Genomic DNA, 23,803 nt, shown 5'->3' with positions numbered 1-23,803 from the left:
TATCATCGATGGCATACACATAACATACATATTCCCTCCCACTTGTACACACACTCACTTACAGACAACAGACGCAAGTCCACATGCAAAGACAAACTCCCATACACTCCCTCAGACTCACATTCACTAACTCTCACACAGACACACACACACACACACACACACACACACACACACACACACACACACACACACACTTATACACAGGAAAGAATGACTCGGACAAGCCTCAAATTCACTGAATAATGATTAAAGGAATATCGATCTCTCCATGGACCCCTAAACTAGTGAGCAACTTCTCCAAACCCACATGATCCTTGGCGGATGCCGAGGCTCTGAGGCATCCAGGGCAGTGAACAGAGTCTGTTTCTAGGAATTGGGGCCACTTCGGGTCACTAGTAAAGCTAAGTCCACCTGGGTTGTGTTCGGGCTTGGTTCTCCCAGGGTTCCCAGCACAGGCCTGGACTTTCCAGAAAGATCTGAAGGAAGTCCTTAGTGCCACAGGAAGAGCAGCCCAGACTGACAGGCAGGGGCAGCACAGAACAGTCCACACAGCAGCTTGTATTTCTCTCACTTGGTTTAAAATAAACGTACACAACGTGATCAATATGCCAAAAATAAATACAAATATTGACACATAAATAAAACTCTACTCCTGAAGACACAGGAAGGAAACATTTCACAGTACGGGTTTCCTGTCCCATCACAGTATCAATTTCTCAGAGCAGTAATGGCTTTGCTTGGGCTCCTACAGGAATGTCTGTCCACTGAGGTTCAGGAAAACACACCTCTCGAGACTCTTCTCCTAAATGTTCCTCTTCATTGGGAGGAACTTGCTCTTTCTTTTTCTTTCACTTGCTCTTTCTTTTTTTTTTTTTTTTTAGTTTTTGGGTCACACCCGGCAGTGCTCAGGGGTTACTCCTGGCTGTCTGCTCAGAAATAGCTCCTGGCAGGCACGGGGGACCATATGGGACACCGGGATTCGAACCAACCACCTTTGGTCCTGGATCGGCTGCTTGCAAGGCAAACGCCGCATCTCGCCGCTGTGCTATCTCTCCGGGCCCGACTTGCTCTTTCTTTTAAGGCACATCTGGCATCTACATCCTACGTGCCTGCCCAGGACAGTCTGCAGGTCAGTAGCTTCCCAACTTCTTGCACAGGGCGGGTCTCCAGACCCTGCACCCCTAATCAAAGGCTCAGCCACAGGTTTCCAGACAACCAGCTGCTGTGCAGGGTGGGGCTGGCATCTCCCTTCTCCAGACTGTGCTGGTATAGGCCGAGGGGAGAAAGAGAAGAAGCAGGGCTGGAAGCCAGAGCAGAGTTGCATCTGCACCCTGCTCTGAGGCCCCCTTAGGCCTGGTCTGGGGGTGCAGGTCCCCACAGCCAGGCTGTGAGTGCACCTCGCCTCCCCCCAGCTCCTGCAGCCTGTCCAGGACACGCTGAAAAGATGTCTGACTTCGAGCTTCAGAGCAAAGTGGGGCCTTTGGAGGGTCTGCGGTTGGCCAGGAGGGGCTGGTTCCCCACGGCCTGAGTCTGGGGGCTCCGACTGGAGGCTGAGAGCAGCGCTGGCGCCGATAGGTGGTGAAGCACAGCCTTGTGCTGCTGGAAGTGGTTTATGTAACTGGCCATCAGGAGCGTGATCTCAAGAATCTGGAAGGAGTGGAAGTGTCACATTCCAGAGAGGAGCTGAATGCCCGATGGGTCCACACTCAGGATCCCCTCGGCTCACCATGACCTACCCAACAAGAACTTGCTCAGAGCCATGAGAAGAGAAAGTGGAGCCACGTGTATGAAAGAGGAAGAAGCATGGCACAGAGAGAGTGAGAGAAGGGGAGAAGAGAGAGAAAGAGAGAAAGAGAGAGGGGCTGGAGTGACAGCACATCAGTAGGGCAGTTGCTCTGCACATGGCAAACAGGGATGGGATCAGGTTTGAATGTTGGCACCCCATATGGTCCCAAGTCTGCCAGGAGAGTTTTCTGAGCATAAAGCTAGGAGTAACCTCTGAGCACTGCCAGGTGTGCCTCAAAAACAAACAAAAAAGAGAGAGAAAGAGAAAGAAGAGAGGGGAGAGAGAGAGAGAGAGAGAAAAGAGAGAGAGAGAAAAGAGAGAGAGCATCATGGCCAAGAAAAAGCAGCTGAGGTGAGCAAGACTGGGACCCTGACATACTCAGTTTCAGACAGAATGTCTCAGCGTGGGGGCGAGAGGCCGCTGAGCGGGAGCCCCCCTCAACTTGGAGCCCACTGGCGGGAGGACCTCTCACCTTGGGTTTGGCCATGGCGAAGAGGAGCGTCTCTGTGGGCTTGTCCCTGGAGTGCGAGTTGCTAATGACCACCATGAAGTCATCCTGGTACCCTCCGAAGGTCATCAGGTTCCGGTACGGGTAGCTGACGACCAACCTCTCCAGAGAGAAGAGGGAGTGAGTTCACCACCCGCTTCTTCCAGAAAAGACGGCCAATGCAGGGTGTATGCCAGGGACGCCAGCATGACATGCACCAGGCACTGGATTGACACTCACACTCCGGTGACCCCCCCAATTTTTTCTTTTTCTGGTTCCCCATTGATCAAATCCAGCCGTTAAACAGAGGGGCTTCTTGGTGCTTCTCAAGGCCTGGCCAGAGATGCTACGGCTGGAGGCTGATTCTTTTTTCCTGAGCTTAGATGGATGCAGGGGCCTCACGTCCCTAGGTTTGCCCCACTATCGCAGAGCCCTGATCCCTGATCGAGGGAGCCCTAAAACTGCAGAAGGGCAGTGAACCCTTGCTCTGACTGGTACCAGCTTCCGGATCTCTCGACAACATGTTTCTAGCACCTTCTCTAGGGTCTTCACACTGGGATTTACAAGTTTCTATGGAGAACACCAGCTGTTTTTGTTTGTTTTTGTTTTTGGGTCACACCCGGCAGCGCTCAGGAGTTACTCCTGGCTCTATGCTCAGAAATCGCTCCTGGCAGGCTCGGGGGACCCTATGGGATGCCAGATTCGAATCACTATCCTTCTGCATGCAAGGCAAATGCCTTACCTCCATGCTATCTCTCCAGCCCCTGTTTTTTTTTACTATTCCCTGAGAGCTTGGGCAAATGTTGGGTCCCAGGGCAAGGCTCCAGGATTGACAGAAAGGCATAAAATTTCAGTGAAAAGTATTGTCACGTGACTCAGGCCAAGACCACGTGAGATTCAATTTTTTTTGTTTGTTTGTCTGTTTTTGGGCCAGATCCAGTGACGCTCAGGGGTTACTCCTGGCCATGCGCTCAGAAATCGCTCCTGGCTTGGGGGACCATATTGGATGCCGGGGGATAGAACCGTCCTGGGTTAGTGCGGGCAAGGCAGACAGACGCCTTACCCCTTGCACCAACGCTCTGGCCCTGAGATTCAATTCTTATGGCCATGGCAGAAAGTCACCTGCCTGAATGAGCTCAGAGGCGCAATGGGCATTGTTGCCAAAGCTTCCTTTGCTTTTTTGTTTTATATTTTTTTGGGGGGGGCCACACTCAGCTGTGCTCAGATGTTACTCCTGGCTCTGCACTCAGCCCCTGGTGGGACTCGGGGAACCATATGGGATACCATAGACCATGGCTGGGTCAGCCATATGCAAAGCCTGCTGTGTGTCCACTGTGCTATTACTCAACACCCCCTTTATTTTTGAGGAGAAAAATAATGACACTTTTATTTTATTCTGTTTTGTGGTTTGGGGCCAGACCTAGTGGCGCTCAGGGTTTACTCCTGAGTCTGCTCTCAGGAATCACTCATGGCTGTGCTCCGGAGACCATGTGGGCTGCTGGGGACTGAACCGGGTGGGCATGAGTGTCCTCCCCACTATGCTATCGCTCTGGCCCCACAATGGCCCTTCTTAGCTGCCAAGAAGCCCTACCACTCCGCATGAGGAAGTCTGACTGTCCCACTTACTGAACGGAGCAATTCCCGGGAGAAAAAAAAAAAAAGAAAAACAGTTTCCCCAAGTAGTGTCACACCTCAGAGATGGGCTAAATCCCAGAGAGACTCATCGCAGAGGAAACCTGTACGGCTTTCTAAGGCACAGGGGAAGACCGCACGGAACCATACACCGCACGTGACCTAGAAATGACAGAAGCCAGACAGAAGGGACAGTGGGACTGAGTGTGAAGCCTGTCCATGGAAGGCTCTCCTTCAGGGCAAGGGGAAGCAGCCGCCCGAGGCTATGAACAAGGTGGCCAGGATCACAGGTCAGTCACGGCATCCCAACAGCCTTCTCACCCGTTGCAGCACAGTCAAATCTTGCTGTTATTTTTTGTTTTGTTTTTTTGTTTGTTTTTATGTCACACCCATGATACTCAGGGCTTATCCCTGGCTTTGTGCTCAGGAATCACACCTGGCGGCCTCAGGGGACCCTGTAGGATTCTGGAGCTCAAACTGGGTGACCACATGCAAGGCAAGTGCCATCCTCACTGTCCTGTCACTTGGGCCCCTCAGATGTTACTTTACAAGCCTGAGTTGCCATCAGTGCTGTGTTTGCCTGCAATGGTGCGTGAGGTGTGGGGTGGGCAGCGTTTCCTGTGGGGTGTGCAGTGGGGTCCTGGGAAGGAAGGCCGGGCTCTGCTTACCATGGAGCTGTGCTCCAAGACGCTCACCCCATCCTCGTGGACAGCCAGCCACATGCAGGCACTTCCCAGCGACGAGACAGCTGCAGGCTGGAGGGATGAAGTGGGGGACAGGTGTGTCACAGCCAGGCTGTCCCGGAGAACAGTGGCCAGCTCCGGTGTGGGGAGGAGGTGGGGAGGATGGAGCAAGACTGAGGCCTGTTTTGTGGCCGTCATACATGCCACATGGTGCTGGGTGTCCTTGTCACTGTGTTTGACTTGGCTGTTCCATCCTTGGCGCCCCTCTCAGTCCTGTCCGCCAGTGGGCAGGCCGAGGCGGGGCAGGGCTGATGCCCGAGCACAAAGCCAGGGGCCAGCCTTGATCACTGCCCGAGTGGTGCAAAGACCCAAACACAACCCAAAATGGAAGGAGCAGAGAGAGAGAGGCACAAGAGAAAAGGCCCAACTTCCAGAGAGCAACTGAGCAGAAGCAAGCTGTGGTGACCGGTTTCTCATGGGTCACTCCTAGATGGGACCGGGTTTCACCTGGGTCACTCCATGGGACCAGGTTTCACATGGGTTACTTTTCATGGAACCAGGTTTCTCATGGGTCACTCCTCAAGAGATTGGATTTCACATGGGTCTCTCCTCATGGGTCATTCCTCATAGAATCAGGTTTCACCTGGATCATTCCTCATGGGACTGAGTTTCACATGGGTCTCTCCGAATGGGAACAGGTTTCACATGGGTCATTCCTCATGAGACCAGGTTTCTCATGGGTCATTCCTCCATGGGACAGGGTTTTACATGGGTCACTCCTCATGAGACTGGGTCTCACATGGGTGACTCCTCATGGGCGACTCCTCATGGGATCGGGTTTCTTTTTTTTTTTTTTTTTTTTCGGTCACACCCGGCAGTGCTCAGGGATTCCTCTTGGCTCTATGCTCAGAAATCGCCCCTGGCAGGCACGGGGGACCATATGGGATGCCGGGATTCAAACCACCGTCTTCTGCATGTAAGGCAAACACCTTACCTCCATGCTATCTCTCAGGGCGAGGGACCGGGTTTCTTATGGGTCCCTCTTCATGGAACCAGGTTTTTCATGGGTCACTCCTTATGGGACAGGGTTTCACATGGGTCATTCTTCATGGAACCAGGTTCTCATGGTCACTCCATGACAGTATCTCGGGGAGCTCTCAGCACTGCCAGCTGCCACTGGAGGGCACATGTATTGCTGAAGCTTAGAAATGTGGCAGGAAATCAGAGGCCCATGAGAAGAGAGGAAGGTAGGAAGGTAGGGCAGGAGGAGAAAAAGGAGCTCCAGGAGGCAGGCGAGGTGCAGGGAGGAGGCAGGGGCCACCCTGCTTTTCTGTTGTGCCCTTTGGTGCACCTAAGATTCTCCTAATTTCTTCCTGATGTCCACAAACTAGGCCTGGGGCTCCTGACGACACAACATGCTGGACAGAACAGCTGGACACACAGGTAGAGCTGGCCCGGCCCTTCAGACTGTCTTTACCTTTGCCAGGAAGAGCTTAGCACCAAAGAAGGGCCACTTCCTGGCTACTGTCAGGTAAATGCGCACACACTCGGCGGCACTGTGTCCCCGGAGGGCCATCCAGCGGCTGGACAGTCGCTGACACAGCTGCCTGAGAGAGAGGAAAGAGAGACAGCACCATTACCCTCAGCCACCTCTGACCTCACACACCACTGACCTCGCCTGCCATGAACCTTTCACCCACCACTAACCTCGCCCACTTCCACCCACCAGTTACCCCTCCCCCACCGCTCCAACCCACCACTAGCCCTGCCACCAAGCCCCACCCACCACAAACCCACCTTCTATTTAACTCTCTACACTAACCCCCCCACCCCTTCTCCATGCCCACCACTCACTTCCCATCCATGAAGACTGATCTCATGTTCCACCTTGGACCACATTCATCACCTCTATTGTTTACAACTTTACTTTCCATGTTCTCTAAAATCTGATCTCCACAAGCTAAATTCAACTAAAAATATTGGGGGGCAATATCACAGTGGGTGGAGCATTTGCTTTGCATGCAGTCAACCCAGGTTGGATCTCCAGCGTCTCATGTGGTCCCTCAAGCACCAGCAGAAATGACCCCTGAGTGCAGAGCCAGGAGTAACCCCTGAACATGGTTGGCTTGGCCCAAAAGCAAAACAAACAAACAAAAAACAGTTGTCACTCCCGTTGGAGTGACAGTACAGCAAACCGGACACCTGCCTTAAGCATGGCTAAACTGAGTTCAACCCCTTGGCACCCAATATGATCCCTCAAGCAGTCAAGAGTGTCTCCTGATAGCAGAGGCAGGAGTAAGCCCTGAGCATCTCTGGGTGTGGCCCACAAAAGTCATATAAGGGCCCGGAGAGATAGCACAGCGGTGTTTGCCTTGCAAACAGCAGATCCAGGACCAAAGGTGGTTGGTTCAAATCCCGGTGTCCCATAGGGTCCCCCGTGCCTGCCAGGAGCTATTTCTGAGCAGACAGCCAGGAGTAACCCCTGAGCACTGCTGGGTGTGACCCAAAAACCAAAAACCAAAAAAAAAAAAAAAAAAGTCATATAAAACAATCTTTTTTCCTTGTTTTTTTGGGCCACCCCTGGCAGCACTCAGGAGTTACTCCTGGCTCTGCACCCAGAAATCACTCCTGGAACGCTCGGGGGACCACATAGGATGCTGGAGACTGAACTTGACTTCATCCCAGGTCAACCACGTACAAGGCAAACGTCCTACTGCTCTGCTATCACTCTGGCCCCATATAAAACAATCTTAAGAAAAAGGTAGTTTACTTTCACTCAAGTTTATTTCTAACAGGATACCTTAAAACAAAACAAACAATGTCTCGGTGAGGGCCAGAGAGGCAGCTCCAAAAGCTGAGGCTGGAAGCCTGGTTTGAGCCCCAGGCACTGTGGGGTCCTCTGAGCACTGCTAAGGGCAACCAGAGCACAGAGCTGAGAGTAACATCTGAGAATCGCCAGGGCAGCCCTCCACGATCTTCCATCCCTGCCAATTCCCCACTTTCACTGATTGGTAGAATTAATTTGCTGAGAACCAACTAGAGGGTAACGAGGAGGCCCCAAGAGTGGCCAGGAGCCTGGGACCAGTCTTTGTGAGCACAGGCCCCTGAGCACCCCTGGAATGAGTCCCTGGTCCTCAGAACACCCCACTAGAACCCCCACGACAAACAAAAGGAGATACTCTGAAGTTTGTTTCTTTTTTCACAAAAATGTTTTGCTTTGATACTGAAATCCCATGGTTCATCTGAACCACGAAAGATCTAAAATCTATAGCTTGGGGTTCACCGTCTCTAGAAAAAAAATTTTGTTTGCTTTTGGCCACATCCAGCGTTACTCTTGGTTCTGTGCTCAGAAATTGCTCCTAGCAGGCTCAGGGGACCATATGGGATGCCAGGGATTGAACCGGGGTCTGTCCTGGGTCGGCTGCATGCAAGGCAACCCCCCTACTGCCTTGCTATTGCTCTGGCCCTCTAGAAAATCTTGAGGAAATGATCTGGCACCACTTTTGCTCACATCTGGGATCAGACTATGAACGTGTTTGACTGTCTAGCGCGACTGTCCCTCCCACGAGCCTCAGCAGGTCTCACCGCAGCTGATCCTCAGAGGCACCTTCTCGATATCTCAGAGGGTAAAACTTCTCCAGCGCCTGCCTCAGGGTCTGATTAGCTTTGCCGTGGTTGGGAGCTGGCCCTGTGAGGGAGGATAAAGGCCGCTCGAAGTCTCCAAGCTCTGCCTGTTTGGAACCAGAGGAAAGAAGGAGATGGAAGGAGGAATGTTAGTCTTTCTTTCATTTTCATTTGTTTGTTTGTTTGGGGGCCACACCCACTGATGCTCAGGGGTCACTCTTGTCACTGTTGTGCTCAGGAGACCTGATGGGATGTCAGAGGTCGAACCTGGGCTGGCTGTGGATAAGGCAAGCTCCCTACACACACTCCCGCATCGCTGTGCTATCACTCTGATTACAAGAAAACCATAGTTTTCTTAATTTTTTTTTTGTTTTTGTTTTTGGGCCACACCCAGTAACACTCAGGGGTTACTCCTGGCTATGCACTCAGAAGTCACTCCTGGCTTGGGGGACCATATGGGACGCCGGGGGATCGAACCATGGTCCGTCCTAGGCTAGCGCTGGCAAGACAGACACCTTACCTCTAGCGCCACCATGCTGGCCCCAATTTTATTTTTTATTTTGGGGCCACACTTGGTAGACGCTCAGGGGTTTCTCCTGGCTACGCACTCAGAAATTACTCCTGGCTTGGGGGACCATATAGAACACCAGGGGAATCCAACCACAATCCATCCTAGGTTCGCCTGTGCAAGGCAGACGTACTACCACTTGTGCTACAGCTCCGGCCCCATAGTTTTCTTTTCTATTGCTTATACCTAGGACATATCTGGGGTCAGGGGGCCGATAAAGCAACAGACTGCTCTCAGGTATAAGGTATCTCAGGTATCCCTTCTGCCATGGCCCTTACCTAAGCTTCCTTTTGAGATGTTAATCCCACCCAGATGATGAGACCCACCCATGGGATGGGCGGGTGATTTTGAATAAAGAATAAAAGGTGCTGGTTGAGGGAAGGTAGGGAGGAAGCAGCAAGGAAGCATGGAGAGCAGCAGGAAGGGAGATAGACAGAGCTCCTGAGAGAAAGACATGAGTTAGGCAAACATGGCACAGAGGCTACATATGGCGGACAGGGCCTTGGAATAAAAGCGAGCTGAATCCCATGAAACTTTGACTGCTTGTGAATTATTTCTCTGCCGTTATCCTTCATCTTCAGAACCGCTGGCCGAAGGGGCTAGAGGCGCTGTGCTGAGGGGGCCTCATCCAACATGTGAACTTTATATTTTTATATTTTAATCTACAATTCAGCTCTAACCCTGGAACCCCATAAGATTCCCACAGCCCCTGTCCTGTCTCTCCAAGTAACCACCATCGGCCGTGTCGCCCTGGGTCTGAGACATCTAAGTACACCAAAGGCAGTACCCTGGGTGAGAGAATGCTCCCTGCAGTCTGCACCTCCCCTCTGAGGCCTGCAATGCTGTGGTCACTGTGGCTGGGACAAGCAGGTGGCACATTGGATGCACCAGGGCATGGGGAGCAGGAGACACCAGGTGCCACAGGAGAGACCAGGCCTTGCATGTGGCTGAACATACACACTCATGTGTGTCCAGGCTCATGCAAAGAGTTTAGCTCTGTCACCGACGCAGGGTCCGAGGGAGCCCCAGACTGCTGGGGAGGGCATCCTCATCCCTACTCTCCGCCCACTGTCTGACTGAGTGCCAAGCCAGGTATCTCCCCGCTGCCTTCACACCATCTGGGGTCACACGCAGCTCGGCAGCCTACGCTGAAGGTGCTGATAGTGCTGTTGCAAAGTGCTCGGAAAGGATTGCTGGAGCACTGTGGCTGAAGTCCAGGGTCACCAGGCAGCCCTGCTCACCTGTGCCAGGAGAGCGGCCATCTCCAGCGCCAGGTCCTTGCTCAGGGGGAAGAGCCCGCTGGTGACCTGCTCGTTGGTCTGGTACGTCAGCAGCAGCTTCTCCCTCTCGGTCTCCCCTCGGGCTTGCGCGGAGAAGTAGAGTCTGAAATGAAGAACAAAGTCACCCAGAGATGCTCATGGGGGTGCAGGGGAGAGGCCCACACAGCCCTGAACCCCATCCAGGACCCTGCCCTGGTCTCGGTTCTGGGCCACATCCTGCAGTGCTCAGGGATGACTCCTGGCTCTGTGCTCAGTGGTGACTCCTGAGGTGCTCAGGGGACTCTATGGGATGCTGGGGGATCGAACCTGGGTCTGATACGTGCAAGGCCAGCGCCTGCCTGCTGTGCTATTTCTGGCCTCTTTGTTTACTTCTGTCCCTCCACTAGTCCTTTTTTTTTTTTGGTTTTTGGTTTTTGGATCACACCCAGCAGCTCTCAGGGGTTATTCCTGGCTCTGCACTCAGAAATTGCTCCTGGGAGGCTCTGGGGGCCATATGGGATGTCTGACCCACATCCTGGGTCGGCTGCATACAAGGCAAACATCCTACCGCTGTGCTCTCTCTCTGGCCCTCCACTGTTTCTTTTATTAGAGGGGCTGTCCCAGGTGCTGGTCTTTCTGGCACATTCCTAACCTCTGGCAGCTTCCTCAGACGCCCCCTGTCCAACTCATCAAAATGAGTCTGGCCCTCCACTTAGCTGCAGGGACTGAGTGAGCAGGTCATGGTTGTGAATAAACCCAGCTGGTCAGCAGAGGCCAGGCAGGTCAGCTTCTTTGGCAGGTCTGGAGGAGGGTCACACCTAGTAGTAGTGCTCAGGAGATACTCCTGACACAGTGCCCAGGGCCATGCAGTGCTAGGTCCTGAGCTCAGGGCTCCTGTGTGCAAAACTGGACTTCAGTCCCTTGAGCTCTCTCAAGGGCCACAGACATGAGGCTTTAGGAAGAATGGAACAGGGTTAAAGTGTGGGGCCTGCCCTAGCACTTCACCTCGGAGAGCAGCTCTTTTTTTGGGGGGAGGGCATATCCTGCTGTGTTCAGGGGTTACTCCTGGCTCTGTACTCAGACATCGCTCCTGGTAGGCTCGGGGGACCACATGAGATGCTGGGATTTGAACCCAGTCGGAGAGCAGCTCTTTATCCAAAATCAAACAGCAACAAGATTCAACTGTTGAGGACGCAGGGACCCGAACTGGACATGGACTGGGAGCAGCTTCCCCTGCCGCAACATGGCTGTCACAGATGCTCACAGCTTCATTCCTTAGGCCGTCCTCTGACTGAGCCCTGCACCCTGGGCCCCTCATGGGCATGACCCCGGTGGACACACGTGTACTCACCTGTTCTTGTAGGTCAGGCGCACGGTCCTTGTTCCTTCCCACTTCCCAGGCTGGTGATCTCTAGGAGACTGCTCCCATTTGGAGATGATGTCACAGATCTAGAGGAAAAGGGAAATAATCATGACTTTCTCAAAGCAGCACGTTCTGGAGACTCGCAGGTCTGGATGGAAACTTCTCCTATGGGATCTAAGAGCCTTTGAAAGACCGTTGTAGGCAGTGCAGCCAGATGAGAGTCAGTCCCGACTCTGGGGACCCACAGATCCTTCTGAACACTCAATGGTGGGTGGACTGTGGCCTCGATTAGTACAGGGGCCGCCTGGGGCCTGGAAAGGAGAAATTTCAGGTATTTGTCCATAATGTAGTGTGACTCAAGAAGTGATGTCCTTCACCTGTGAGCTTACAAAGATGAGAGAAGGGCTGAGGAAACAGCACAGTGGTAAGGTGTTTGCCTTGCATGCTGCCAACCCAGGGCGGACCCGGGTTCTATCCCTCCCGCATCCCATATGGTCCCCAACCCTGCCAGAGTGATTTCTGAGCGCAGAGCCAGGAATAACCCCTGAGTGCTGCCAGGTGTGGCCCAGAATCAAAATAAATAGATAAATAAAAATAAAACAATCTTTAGGGAAAAAAAAAGATGAGAAAAATTGCATGTAGACCCTAAGAAACTGAGACATGATGTGAGGATTCTGGGCTGGAAAAACACACCCTTCCCAAAGGGCTGGTCTGATGCACAATCACAAATGAACAAACGTTTCACAAATGTTTTCAGAAACAGGCATGAGTTTCAGTTTCTCTCTCTTTTTTTTCCCCCTCCCCCGAGTTTCAGTTTTTCGACCAAGGAAGTGGCTTCGGCGGAGGTGGGTAGAAAGGCTCATCTTGAGGAGCGGGGCAACCCTGGAGTTGAGGAGAAACTAGCATCCCTGCCTCCATTTCTCAGTTTGCAGCCGCAGAGTTGGGCCAGGCTTGGGGAGCTAACTAGGGTGTGGGAGTCCGTGCTCCAGGGGCAACTCACTGAGACTGCGCTGGTTTGGCAAGTGCCACAGAACGAACCAGTGGTGTGCGCTGAGCTCAGGGCCCCAACACTGCAGGGATGCTCAGGACCAAGACCCCGCCCAGCAGGAGGGCCACCCCCTCAGGCCTCCATCTGCTTGCTCATTTGCAGACACCAGGTTATTTGTTTGTTTGGGTTTGGGGCCATACCCAGCAGTGCTCAGTGGTCACTCCTGGCAGTCTCAGTCTCGGGAGACTCTATGAGCTGCCGGGGATCCAACCTGGGTCCCACACCCTTCCTATATCTATCGATCCAGCCCAGTTCTTGAATTCTCTGGACTCAGCCTGCAACCCTGTGCAGAGGTGGATTTATCAGGGCCAGCAAACAGCTTCTCGGACACATCTTGTACAAGGTCCGGAACATTCTGGATGTGTTCACCACCTCCCCAGAGTGGCCAGACCCTGGCCAGACCCAGGTGCTCCAGCCGCAGACCTATGCTCTGCAGAAGGAGATGCCCCTGCTCCAGGGGGAGATGTGGCTCTTACCAGCTGTGAGCTCCCTGGGAAGCAGCAGGCACAGGGACAGAGCAGACAGGAAGCTGGGCCATCTTTATTTGTTTTTTGTTTTGTTTTTGTTTTGGGGCCACACCCGTTGACGCTCAGGGGTTATTCCTGGCTATTCGCTCAGAAATCGCTCCTGGCTTGAGGGACCATATGGAACCCTGGGGGATCAAACCGTGGTCCATCCTAGGCTAGCGCTTGCAAGGCAGATGCCTTACTTCTAGCGCCACCGCTCCAGCCTAGAGTCTCTGAGATCAGTGAGCTAGGAAGGTGGGCAAGTGGGCGGGCACTCACGGTGCATAAGACCATCATAGGGCGTCTTGCCCCATGCCCACATCCCCTAGCAGCAGAGTTCCAGGAACATCAGAAATATCCCAGGCGCAGGGCTTAAGCAGCAGCACAGCAGGGAGGGTGTGTGCCTTGCACACAGCCAACCCAGGTTCCATCCCCGGCATCCCATAGGGTCCCCTGAGCACTGCTAGGATTAATTTCTGAGCACAGAGTCAGGTATAACCCTGAGCAATGCTGGGTATGGCCCAAAAACCAAAACCAAAAACAACAATAATAACGGGGCAGATGAGATAGCACAGCAGTAGGGCACTTGCTTTGCACACAGCCAACTCAGAATGGACCTAGGTTCAACCTAGGTCTCCTGAGCCTGCCAGGAGCGATTTCTGAGCACAGAGCCAAGAGTAAGCCCTAAGTGCCACAGGTATGGGCCCAAAACAAAAACAAACAAAAAACAAAATCAACAAAAACAAGACCACAAAGAATTCTGGGACTTCCACAAAGGCCTGCATTTGGCCTTAGCTGTGAAGACTCGAGCACTGAGCTGTGTGGCACAGTTCCTGCCTACCTTGATGGTCCCCTGCAGACAGTGCTCGATGTCCCGGCCTGAAGGGTCGTCCGTGAACAGGGCAAAGCCCGACTGTCCAGGCTTCCTCATGCCCATGTCTTGGTTCAGAGTATTCAGGAATTCCTCCACCGTGGTGGACGCATCAAACCCGACAACCTGCAGAGAAGTGTAGAGAATTTCTCATGGGGTCTGACCGTACAAGCTCAGGTTCTAGGCAGCAGTGACACACATTTAGTTTGGTGCTTTTGTGTCTGTCCCTGAAAGCACTACCAGAGAAAATCCATGTTGTCTGAGTCGTTAGTGCAGAGAGGATTCAGAAAATGCTCCTTCAGCCCAGACACGACTCTGAAGGCAAGAGGTCAGTCGGCTTCTCTAAATGGGGCAGAGTGAAGGGCTGAGCAAGGGTCCAGAGCAGGGGGAGCAAATGAAAACCAAACTAACGGGCCAGAGCAATAGCACAGTGGTAGGGCATTTGTCTTGCACGCTGCTGATCTGGGATGGACCCAGGTTTGATCCCTGGCATCCTAGATGGTCTCCCGAGCCTGCCAGGAGTGATTTCTGAGTGCAGAGCCAGAAGTAACCCCTGAGCACTGAGAGAAAGAAAAAAGAAAACCAAACAAACAACAAGAGATGTTGACCTGGGCAACTGAGCTGCTCTGGGGAGTGAGAATTGATCTGCCCTGAGAAATGTCCCCCATCTCTGCCCTCCGGCCTGTAGGCCGCTCACCAACACAGCTTCCCTCAGCGGTGGGCGGTCTCAGGCCTCCCCCCTCAGGTGGTCTCCCGTGGCCCACCTGGTAGGTGCCGTTCAGGAAGTGCACAGGGATGCTGAAGGGCAGCGAGTGGTGGTACGGGTTCCGCAGGAGTGTGGACAGGATCTCCATGCGTGATGGCCTAGCCTCGCGGTCCCCGTTTTGCTGCGTCCTCTCCACACAGCGCTGGCAATAAATGGCATACTTCCCAAATTCTGTCCTGTGATGGGAAATAGAGGACAACATCTGGGCCCAACTTTTTTTTTTTTTTTTGGTGTTTGGCTTTGGGGTCACAGCCGGCGGCACTCAGGGGTTACTCCTGGCTCTGTGCTCAGAAATCACCCCTGGCAGGCTCAGATGCTAAGAATTGAACCCAGGTCTGTAGGGTCAGCTGCGTGCAAGGCCAACACCCTAGTGCTGTGCTATCTCTCCAGCCCTGTGCCCACTTTCATAAAGCAGCCTGCAAGTCCAACAAGCCCATCAGTGACGCTGGCCTGACAGCTGAATCTGTCCCACCACCTTTTCTCAAATTCTAGCTCCTGACACTAGAATCAAACTTCACAGTTATGAGTAGAGAGGACTGGAGCAACCCCTGAATGCTCCAAAAACCAAAAACAAGCCAAAAAAAAAAAAAAAAAGATAATCATTGGCCCTGATGGCCACTTAGAATGACCACCAAAAATATAGAGAGAAGCTCGAGAGGCGTCACCCAGTGGGTGAGTTCACCTTGGAAGAAGAGATGTCGGTGCCTGCAGCAAACAAGATTCCTTCAAACAGAAGCACATTTTACGTCTGTGTACATCAGTGCTTCTCAAATAGTGGGGCGCGCTCCCCAGAGGGGGTGAGAGGCTCCATAAACAGGGGGCGTGTTTGACCTCAGCAAACACTGTCATAACAAGCTAAGCCCTGTGTTTATGTCTCTGTATGTCTCTGGAGCTGAGTTGCTGTGTCCCGCTTCAAACCCTGCTTCGAAAAGCTATGTGTTGCAAAACGTGCATTAATCCAGACATCACCTCTGATTCAAAAATCAGAGAGCATGGAGGTAAGGCATTTGCCTTTCATGTAGACGGTTCCCGGCATTCCATATGGTCCCCCTAGCCTGCCAGGAACAATTTCTGAGCGTGGAGCCAGGAGTAACCCCTGAGCTGCCGGGTGTGACCCACCCCCCCAAAAAAAAAACAAAAAAAATCAGCTCATATTATTTTATCTATTTTTGTTTTGCAGGTTAAAGTTTTTTTTTTTAATAAAGATTTTATTTACAGTTGTGCGGGGGGCACGAAAATGTTTTCTTCTTCCTAGGAGGCATGACAGAAAATAACTGAGAAGCACTGGTGTATATGCACGTCTAGGGGCCAGATGATAACACACTGGGGGAGGAATTTGCCTTGCATGCAGCTGACCCAGGTTCAATCCTGGCATCCTATATGTCTCCCTCAGAACCACCAAGCATGATTCTTTTTTTGTTTGTTTGTTTGGGGGCCACACCCAGTGGCACTCAGGGGTAACTCCTGACTCTGTGCTCAGAAATCACTCCTGGCAGGCTCAGGGGACCATATGGGATTCTAGGGATAGAACCAGGGTCTGTCCAGGGTTGGCCCAGCCGTGTGTAAAGGCATAAATGTCCTACTGCTGTGCTATCGATTTGCAACACCCCCCCCCTTTTTTTGGATTTTGGGCCACACCTGGTGACGTTCAAGCTATGCACTCAGAAGTTGCTCCTGGCTTGAGGGACCATATAAAACGCTGGGGGATTGTACTGCGGTCTGTCCTGGGTCAACTGCATGCAAGGTAAATGTCCTACTGCTGTGCCATCACTCTGACCCTATTTTCTGCCTTTTCTTTTTGGGCCACACTGGCGGTGCTCAGGGGTTACTCCTGGCTGTCTGCTCAGAAATAGCTCCTGGCAGGCACAGGGGACCATATGGGACACCGGGATTCGAACCAACCACCTTAGGTCCTGGATCGGCTGCTTGCAAGGCAAACGCCACTGTGCTATCTCTCTGGGCCCTATTTTCTGCTTTTTGAGCCACACCCACAGTACTCAAGATTTATGTCATCTCTGTGCTCAGGGATCATTCCTGTAAAGGCTCAGGGGACCATCCAGTGTGCCGGAGTAAAACTGGGGTTGTCTGCATGAAAGGCAAGTGCCCTCCCTGTTCCAGCTCAAATCCTGATGTTCTTGCTACATGCTGAGTCCCTCGTCAGGAGCTGCTGTGACAGAGGATGCTCTGCTCCAGCGGGACCTGGAGCCCACTGACCATGTTTGCACAGGAGGGAGCCCTCCCGGATCTCCCAGGAAAGGGCTCAGTGTGCTTAGGAAATGCCTAGTTCCAAGCCCTGCAGCCATGGCTGCCTGGTCATTACCAGATGCAGTCCGAGAGGTCCCCGAGGTGTGAGGCACCAGGTATGTGGGCCTGTGCCCCTGGGACCTCACATGCCTGGGCCTGCACTCCTGGCACCCACACATCTGGGCCCCTCACACCTGGCACCCACGCACCTGGGGTCTGCATTCCTCTTGAGGTGCAGCTGCAGCAGCCACAGGAAAGGGTGGTGTGGCAGGAAGAGGCCGACACAGAGTGCCAACAGCTGCCAGCCCTGAGGAGAGATGAGAGTCAGCATCAGGTGAGGTCGGGGTGGCACCACTATGCTGAAGTTCCCTCACAAGGACATGCTCTGTCTGGAGTCATCAGCTTCCTGATGCTCCATTACAGGGGACATGCCCCATGTCATACCTTCCTACATTCCTTCACAGGGGGACACGCTCTGCCTTGTCACTGACACCACATGGGAGTGAGGGCTGAAAAGCCTGCAGGAAGGAGGACCCCTGAGTCTAGCAGGCATACTCAGGGCCAGGGGTCCCCCCTTGCTTAGCTAGTGTACCCCAGGTTGAATCTTTTGTTTGAACGAGGACGATTCTGAGTTGTCAACTTGATGGTATTTATTACAGAAAGAACCAGAAACCCTTCAGTGTCTCCTAACAAACACAATCACTTGTTTTGAACTGCGTCAAGGACACAGGAGTGAAGACACTCGAGAAGACACTTCTCAAGAGTGAAGACAGAGAAGCTCCAAGTGCCAAAGGGTATGTCTGGGGGAAACCAGCTCGGAGTCCTGGCTCTGTACGGTCCCCTAGGTTCCACCAGGCACACTCTGAAACCCAGTCGAGAAAATCCAGACACACAAATGCCACTGCTTGTGACATGGGGCTGGGCGGTACCTGCAAGGGCCCAGGCGGGCTCTGCGGCTGCCGGCGCCTCGTCTGCTTGATGAGCTGGCAGCAGAGCTCGTCCTGCAGCTCTGGGTGCGTGAGGCACACCTGCAGGGCGCTCTGGGCCAGGGACACATGGTAGTCGATGGCCGGAGAGTCCACGGCTGCGCTGATGAAGAGCTGGCAGGTCTGAGGGAGGAAGAAGGAACGCACTCAGCAGGACCCGTGTCTTCTGGACCTGCCTCAGTGGGGTCCCCGGAGCTCCCCTGCCAACACTCGGCCAAATGGGCTGTGAGGCTGGGGTGCTGGGAGTGACCTGGGCCACTCACGAGAGCTCAAGGGACTGCTTGGTGCTGAGCAGAGAACAAGGCTGGCTGAAGGCAAGTGCCTGCCCCAGCTTGACCCAATGGCCCTAACATTTATTCTGCCCAAATTATGAGACAGTCATTGCTTCTTCAGCTGACAATTGTTTTCCCCTGAAGCATGGGAGAAGGTCTAGCCTCGTAGCACTTATCTAAAGAATGCCAGAGTGAGTTGGAGCGATAGCACAGTAGTAGGGAGTTTGCCTTGCACACAGCTGACCCAGGATGGATCAGGGTTTGATTCTCAGCATCCATTTGATCCCCCGAGCCTGCCAGGAGTAACCCTGAGTGCCTCTGGGGGTGGCCCCAAAACAAATAAACAAACAAAAACCCCACAACAACCAAGCATGAATTTTTTTTTTTTTGCTTTTGGGCCATACCCAGCAGCGTTCAAGAAGTACTCCTGGCTCTGTGCTCAGAAATCGCCCTCGGCAAGATTAGGGGACCATTTGGGATGCCGGAATTCCAACCACCATCTGTCCTGGGTCTGCTACATGCAAGGCAGATGCCCTACAGCTGTGCTATCTCTCCGGCCTCCAAGCATGAATTTTCTAAGAGAGGAACATTTTATAATCAGAATCATTTCTTTTTCCAGTCAACATTTTTGTTTTGTTTTGTTTTGTTGTTGGGTCACACCCAAAATGATAATGCTCTGGGGTTACTCCTGGCTCTGCACGAAGGAATCACTTCTGGTAGTGCTCAGGGGACCAGATGGGATGCTGAGGATGGAATCTTGTTGGCCGTGTGCAAGGCAAGCACCACTGTGCTATCACTCCGGCCTTCCAGTCAACTTTTTTTTTTTTTTTTTTTTTTTTTTTTTTTTTTTTGGTTTTTGGGCCACACCCAGTAACGCTCAGGGGTTACTCCTGGCTATGTGCTCAGAAGTTGCTCCTGGCTTGGGGGACCATATGGGACACCGGGGGATCGAACCGCGGTCCGTCCAAGGCTAGCGCAGGCAAGGCAGGCACCTTACCTTTAGCGCCACCGCCCGGCCCCCCAGTCAACTTTTTAAACAACCAAAAACTGCAGAGAAAGTTTACCTTAAACAACTTAATGGCTTCTGTCTGCAGAGCTTCTGAGGGCAGTGTTGTCAGAGGGGACACGATTCCTTCTTTGCTGTGGCACAAACTCGGGTGTCTCCAAATCTGAGAGGCTGGAAACGGAGTGAGCAGAGGCGGGAAATGAGCCCCTAATTCTGGCTCATTACATAAGTCCTACAGATATTAGTTCCCTCAGTCTGGCTCCTAACTTTAAGTCACGAATGTCCTGGAAGATCCCGAAATTTCCCTTCATTCTATTTCAGGCTGAAGCACCTCACGCTTTGTTCTCAGAGGCACCAATCTGGGAGAGATTTGGGCCTCATGATCTCGGTGAAACATTGACCGAGAGAGGCATGATTGCTTCACCCCACATGCTGTAGATCAGTGGCCTTATTGGGAAACAATGAGCCACGAATGATATGATACAGAACGGGAGAAAGGAGAAAGACATGGAAAGAAGCTTGCAGTCACCCCAAAATCAACAGTGACTAAAATTCTAGGCATTATTTGCATATTGCAAATAAATGGGATTTGTGTAATTGCATCACACACAACAGACTCTGAATTCTCAGTGGCGTCACCTCAGTCGAAAAAATGATTTCGGGGGCCAGAGAGATAACACCGGGTGTTTGCCTTGCATGCGGCCAACTGGGGAAGGACCTGGTTCGATTCCCGGCATCCCGGTCCTCCTAGCCTGCCAGGGGCAATTTCTGAGTTCAGAGCCAAGAGTAACCCTAAGCACTACTGGGTATGGCCCAGAAACCAATCAATCAATCAGTCAATCAAGTTTAAAAATAAAAAAAGAACTATTTCAATACAAAGCAGCAGGAGCCAGACAAGAGAGAGGGGGCAAGGGGCTTCAGTACTGACTCTGCATTTTGGGGGGCACCTTCCAGTATTGATGTTGAGCTGGGTGAGTTTCTGTTGGGGTGCTGTGGAGAGGACGGGGGAGCCTTTCAGGCAGGGGCAGTGGACTGGAACCAGGAGAACCGCAGCCTGGACAGAGGATTCCTCCCCCTGGTACTGGGGAGACAGGGAGCTGATCGAGAGTTGGGGTCCAGGACAAAGGAACCCTGAGAAGCGGGTACATTGAGAGGTAGCAATGGGGGGGGGGCAGGTCCCTTTAATAGGCCACATGTCTGCTAGACTCTAAACCTACCAGGTTCCCCTTCAATATTGAGCAGTTTGCAGACGAGCTGTTCGAATTCGGAGCCAACGTTGACATTGTTGCTGCCGGCAGCCACTGTCAAGTGGTAGAGCCAGGTGTCCTGGGGACCAAGCACATCACAGCTGAACCCCAACCACTCCTGAACAGTTCTGAAGTTCATGTGTGTACGTGGGATGGCGCTCAGAGCACATGCCCCAATGTTCAGAGATGGTTCTTAGACAGGCACAGTGACGTTCAGAAAAACAATATGATATTGATATATAAGAATATGCATAGTAAGGGGCTAATCTCCAAAATATACAAGGCACTGACAGAACTTTACAAGAAAAAAACATCTAACCCCATCAAAAAATGGAGAGAAGAAATGAACAGACACTTTGACAAAGAAGAAATACACATGGCCAAAAGACACATGAAAAAATGTTCCACATCACTAATCATCAGGGAGATGCAAATCAAAACAACGATGAGATACCACCTCACACCCCAGAGAATGGCACACATCACAAAGAATGAGAATAAACAGTGTTGGCGGGGATGTGGAGAGAAAGGAACTCTTATCCACTGCTGGTGGGAATGCCGTCTAGTTCAACCTTTATGGAAAGCGATATGGAGATTCCTCCAAAAACTGGAAATCGAGCTCCCATACGATCCAGCTATACCACTCCTAGGGATATACCCTAGGAACACAAAAATACAATACAAAAACCCCTTCCTTACACCTATATTCATTGCAGCACTATTTACCATAGCAAGACTCTGGAAACAACCAAGATGCCCTTCAACAGACGAATGGCTAAAGAAACTGTGGTACATATACACAATGGAATATTATGCATCTGTCAGGAGAGATGAAGTCATGAAATTTTCCTATACATGGATGTACACGGAATCTATTATGCTGAGTGAAATAAGTCAGAGAGAGAGAGAAAAACGCAGAATGGTCTCACTCATCTATGGGTTTTAAGAAAAATGAAAGACACCCTTGTAATAATAATTTTCAGACACAAAAGAGAAAAGAGCTGGAAGTTCCAGCTCACCTCAGGAAGCTCACCACAAAGAGTGATGAGTTTAGTTAGGGAAATAACTACTGTCCTAATAACGAGAATGTATGAGGAAAATGGAGAGCCTGTCTAGAGTACAGGCGGGGGTTGGGTGGGGAGAAGGGAGACTTGGGACATTGGTGATGGGAATGTTGCACTGGTGATGGGTGGTGTTCTTTACATGACTGAAACCCAAACCCAATCATGTATGTAATTAAGGTGTTTAAATAAAAAAAAAAAAAAAAGAATATGTCTAGCTCAGGGGCCAAAGTGATAGAACAGTGGTAGGGTATTTGTTTGCTTTGAATGTGGCCAACCTGGGACAGACTCGAGTTTGATCCCAGCATCCCATTTGGTCCCCTGAGCCTGCCAGAGTGATTTCTGAACACAGAGCTAGGAGTAACCCAAGTGCCGCTGGGTGTGAACCAAAACCAAAACAAAACAATATACCTAGTTGTTCATATTTTAAAAGAAAGACAATGGGGCTGGAGCAATAGCACAATGGTAGGGCATTTGTTTTGCAAGTGGCCGACCCAGGACAGACCGGGTTCTGACTCTGGCATCCCATATGGTTCCCCCGAGCCTGCCAGGAGCTATTTTTGAGCGCAGAGACAGGAGTAACTTCTGAATGCCACCAGATGTGACCCAAAACCAAAAAAATAAAATAAAATAAAATAAATAAAAGGAAGATAAAAAAACTGGCAAAGTTAAAATCTGACTCCTGATATTACGTACAATTTGCACAAAATATTTAGTAAATGCACACGATTTAAAGAAAATAAATGCCCAGTAAGAACGCAACATATTAAAGGCCATTTGAGAAAAAGCCCAGCTAATACCACACTTGAGAGTGAAGAATAGAAAGCTTTTCCTCTCAGCAAGGAAAAGCACGGAACAAGGCCTGGCTGCCCACTTACTCACTGTGACGCAGCATGTCACAGAGGCCCAGTCAGAGCAACAGGGCAAAAAAAAGAGGGAAGAGCCTCCAAATTGGAAAGGAAGAAGAAAAATTTCAGCTTACAGATGACACGAGCTAACATCGAAAACCCCCGAAGAGATTTTACTTCTAAAGTACGAGAATAAAAAAAAAAACAAAACAGCGATATTTCTGAAATGGCCAAAGACAATGGAAATGAGGGCCAGGAGAACCAGTACATGATAGGAAGCTTGTCACAAAGAGTGGGGAGTGGTTAGGGCAGAGAAGGGGCACTGTGACAATGAGAGTCGGGAATAATCACGCTGGACAAGGACTGGGTGATAAAGGAGGGAAAATGATAGACACAATGCCCTTTCAGTAGTAATATTACAAACCATAGTGGCTAAAAGGAAAAAAGGGAGGGAGGAGAGAGTGGAGAAAAAGAGAGAGAGATAGAGAGAGAGAAGAGAGAGAGGGAGGAAGAGAGAGAGAGAGAGAGAGAGAGAGAGAGAGAGAGAGAGAGAGAGAGAGAGAGACTCATATAGAGGCAGGCTGGGAGGCAAAGAGTGGGAAGTAACTGGGGAAATTGGTAGTGGGAAATGAACACTATGAAAGGAAGGGATGGGTGTTGGAAGACTGTGTGACTAAAACTCAATTAAAAATTAAAAATGGGGGGCCCGGAGAGATAGCACAGCGGCGTTTGCCTTGCAAGCAGCCGATCCAGGACCAAAGGTGGTTGGTTCCAATCCCGGTGTCCCATATGGTCCCCCGTGCCTGCCAGGAGCTATTTCTGAGCAGACAGCCAGGAGTAACCCCTGAGCAACGCCGGGTGTGGCCCCCCAAAAAAATTAAAAATGGGGGCCGGAGAGATAGCATGGAGATAGAGCATTTGCCTAGCATGCAGAAGGACATTGGTTCAAATCCCGGCACCCCATATTGTCCCCCGAGCCTACCAGGAGCGATTTCTGAGTGGAGAGCCAGGAGAAACCCCTGAGCACTGCCAGGTGTGACCAAAAAACCAAAGTAAATAAATAAAATTCCCCAAGGATTTTACAAAAATACTGCTAGGATTAAAAAAAAAAATTAAAAAAAAGAAAACAATTTACTCTATTGGGGCCAGAGAGATAGCATGGAGGTAAAGCATTTGCCTTGCATCCAGAAGGACAGTGGCTCGAATCCCGGCATCCCATATGGTTCCCCGTGCCTGCCAGGGGCGATTCCAGAGCATAGAGCCAGGAGTGACCCCTGAGCGCTGCCGAGTGTGATCCAAAATCCAAAAAAAAAAAAAAAAAAAATACTGCTAGGATTAATGAACAAATCCAGCTGCAGACAAAAAAAAAAAAGGTAATAATGATCAGTCCTTTTTCTATACACTAACAATGAATTGTTCCTAAAGGAATTAAGAAAACAATTCCAGGGGCCGGAGAGATAGCATGGAGGTAAGGCTTTTGCCTTGCATGCAGGACGGTGGTTCGAATCCTGGCATCCCATATGGTCCCCGAGCCTGCCGGGAG

General features: G+C 51.4%; 1 protein-coding gene across 1 annotated transcript in view; it reads right to left on the bottom strand.

The window, feature by feature from the left end:
• Window positions 1-1,071: 1,071 nt before the first annotated feature.
• The window catches only part of PLEKHH2 (pleckstrin homology, MyTH4 and FERM domain containing H2), a 69,038-nt gene continuing 46,306 nt past the window's right edge, over window positions 1,072-23,803 (bottom strand). The window contains exons 18-30 of the mRNA XM_049784709.1: window positions 20,322-20,430; window positions 19,163-19,275; window positions 17,770-17,949; window positions 17,050-17,147; window positions 14,595-14,772; window positions 13,801-13,956; window positions 11,394-11,491; window positions 10,025-10,166; window positions 8,177-8,322; window positions 6,069-6,198; window positions 4,577-4,663; window positions 2,262-2,399; window positions 1,072-1,650 (exon numbers count right to left, since the gene is read on the bottom strand). Coding sequence (XP_049640666.1) covers window positions 1,465-1,650; window positions 2,262-2,399; window positions 4,577-4,663; window positions 6,069-6,198; window positions 8,177-8,322; window positions 10,025-10,166; window positions 11,394-11,491; window positions 13,801-13,956; window positions 14,595-14,772; window positions 17,050-17,147; window positions 17,770-17,949; window positions 19,163-19,275; window positions 20,322-20,430 — 1,761 coding nt within the window. The 3' untranslated portion in view covers window positions 1,072-1,464. The remainder of the gene's footprint in view (window positions 1,651-2,261; window positions 2,400-4,576; window positions 4,664-6,068; window positions 6,199-8,176; window positions 8,323-10,024; window positions 10,167-11,393; window positions 11,492-13,800; window positions 13,957-14,594; window positions 14,773-17,049; window positions 17,148-17,769; window positions 17,950-19,162; window positions 19,276-20,321; window positions 20,431-23,803) is intronic.

The sequence above is a fragment of the Suncus etruscus genome, chromosome 12 (genome assembly GCF_024139225.1).
Source record: "Suncus etruscus isolate mSunEtr1 chromosome 12, mSunEtr1.pri.cur, whole genome shotgun sequence".
Classification (NCBI taxonomy): domain Eukaryota; kingdom Metazoa; phylum Chordata; class Mammalia; order Eulipotyphla; family Soricidae; genus Suncus; species Suncus etruscus.
The sequence above is the reverse complement of the archived record's forward strand: the minus strand, read 5'-3'. Positions and strand labels throughout refer to the sequence as shown.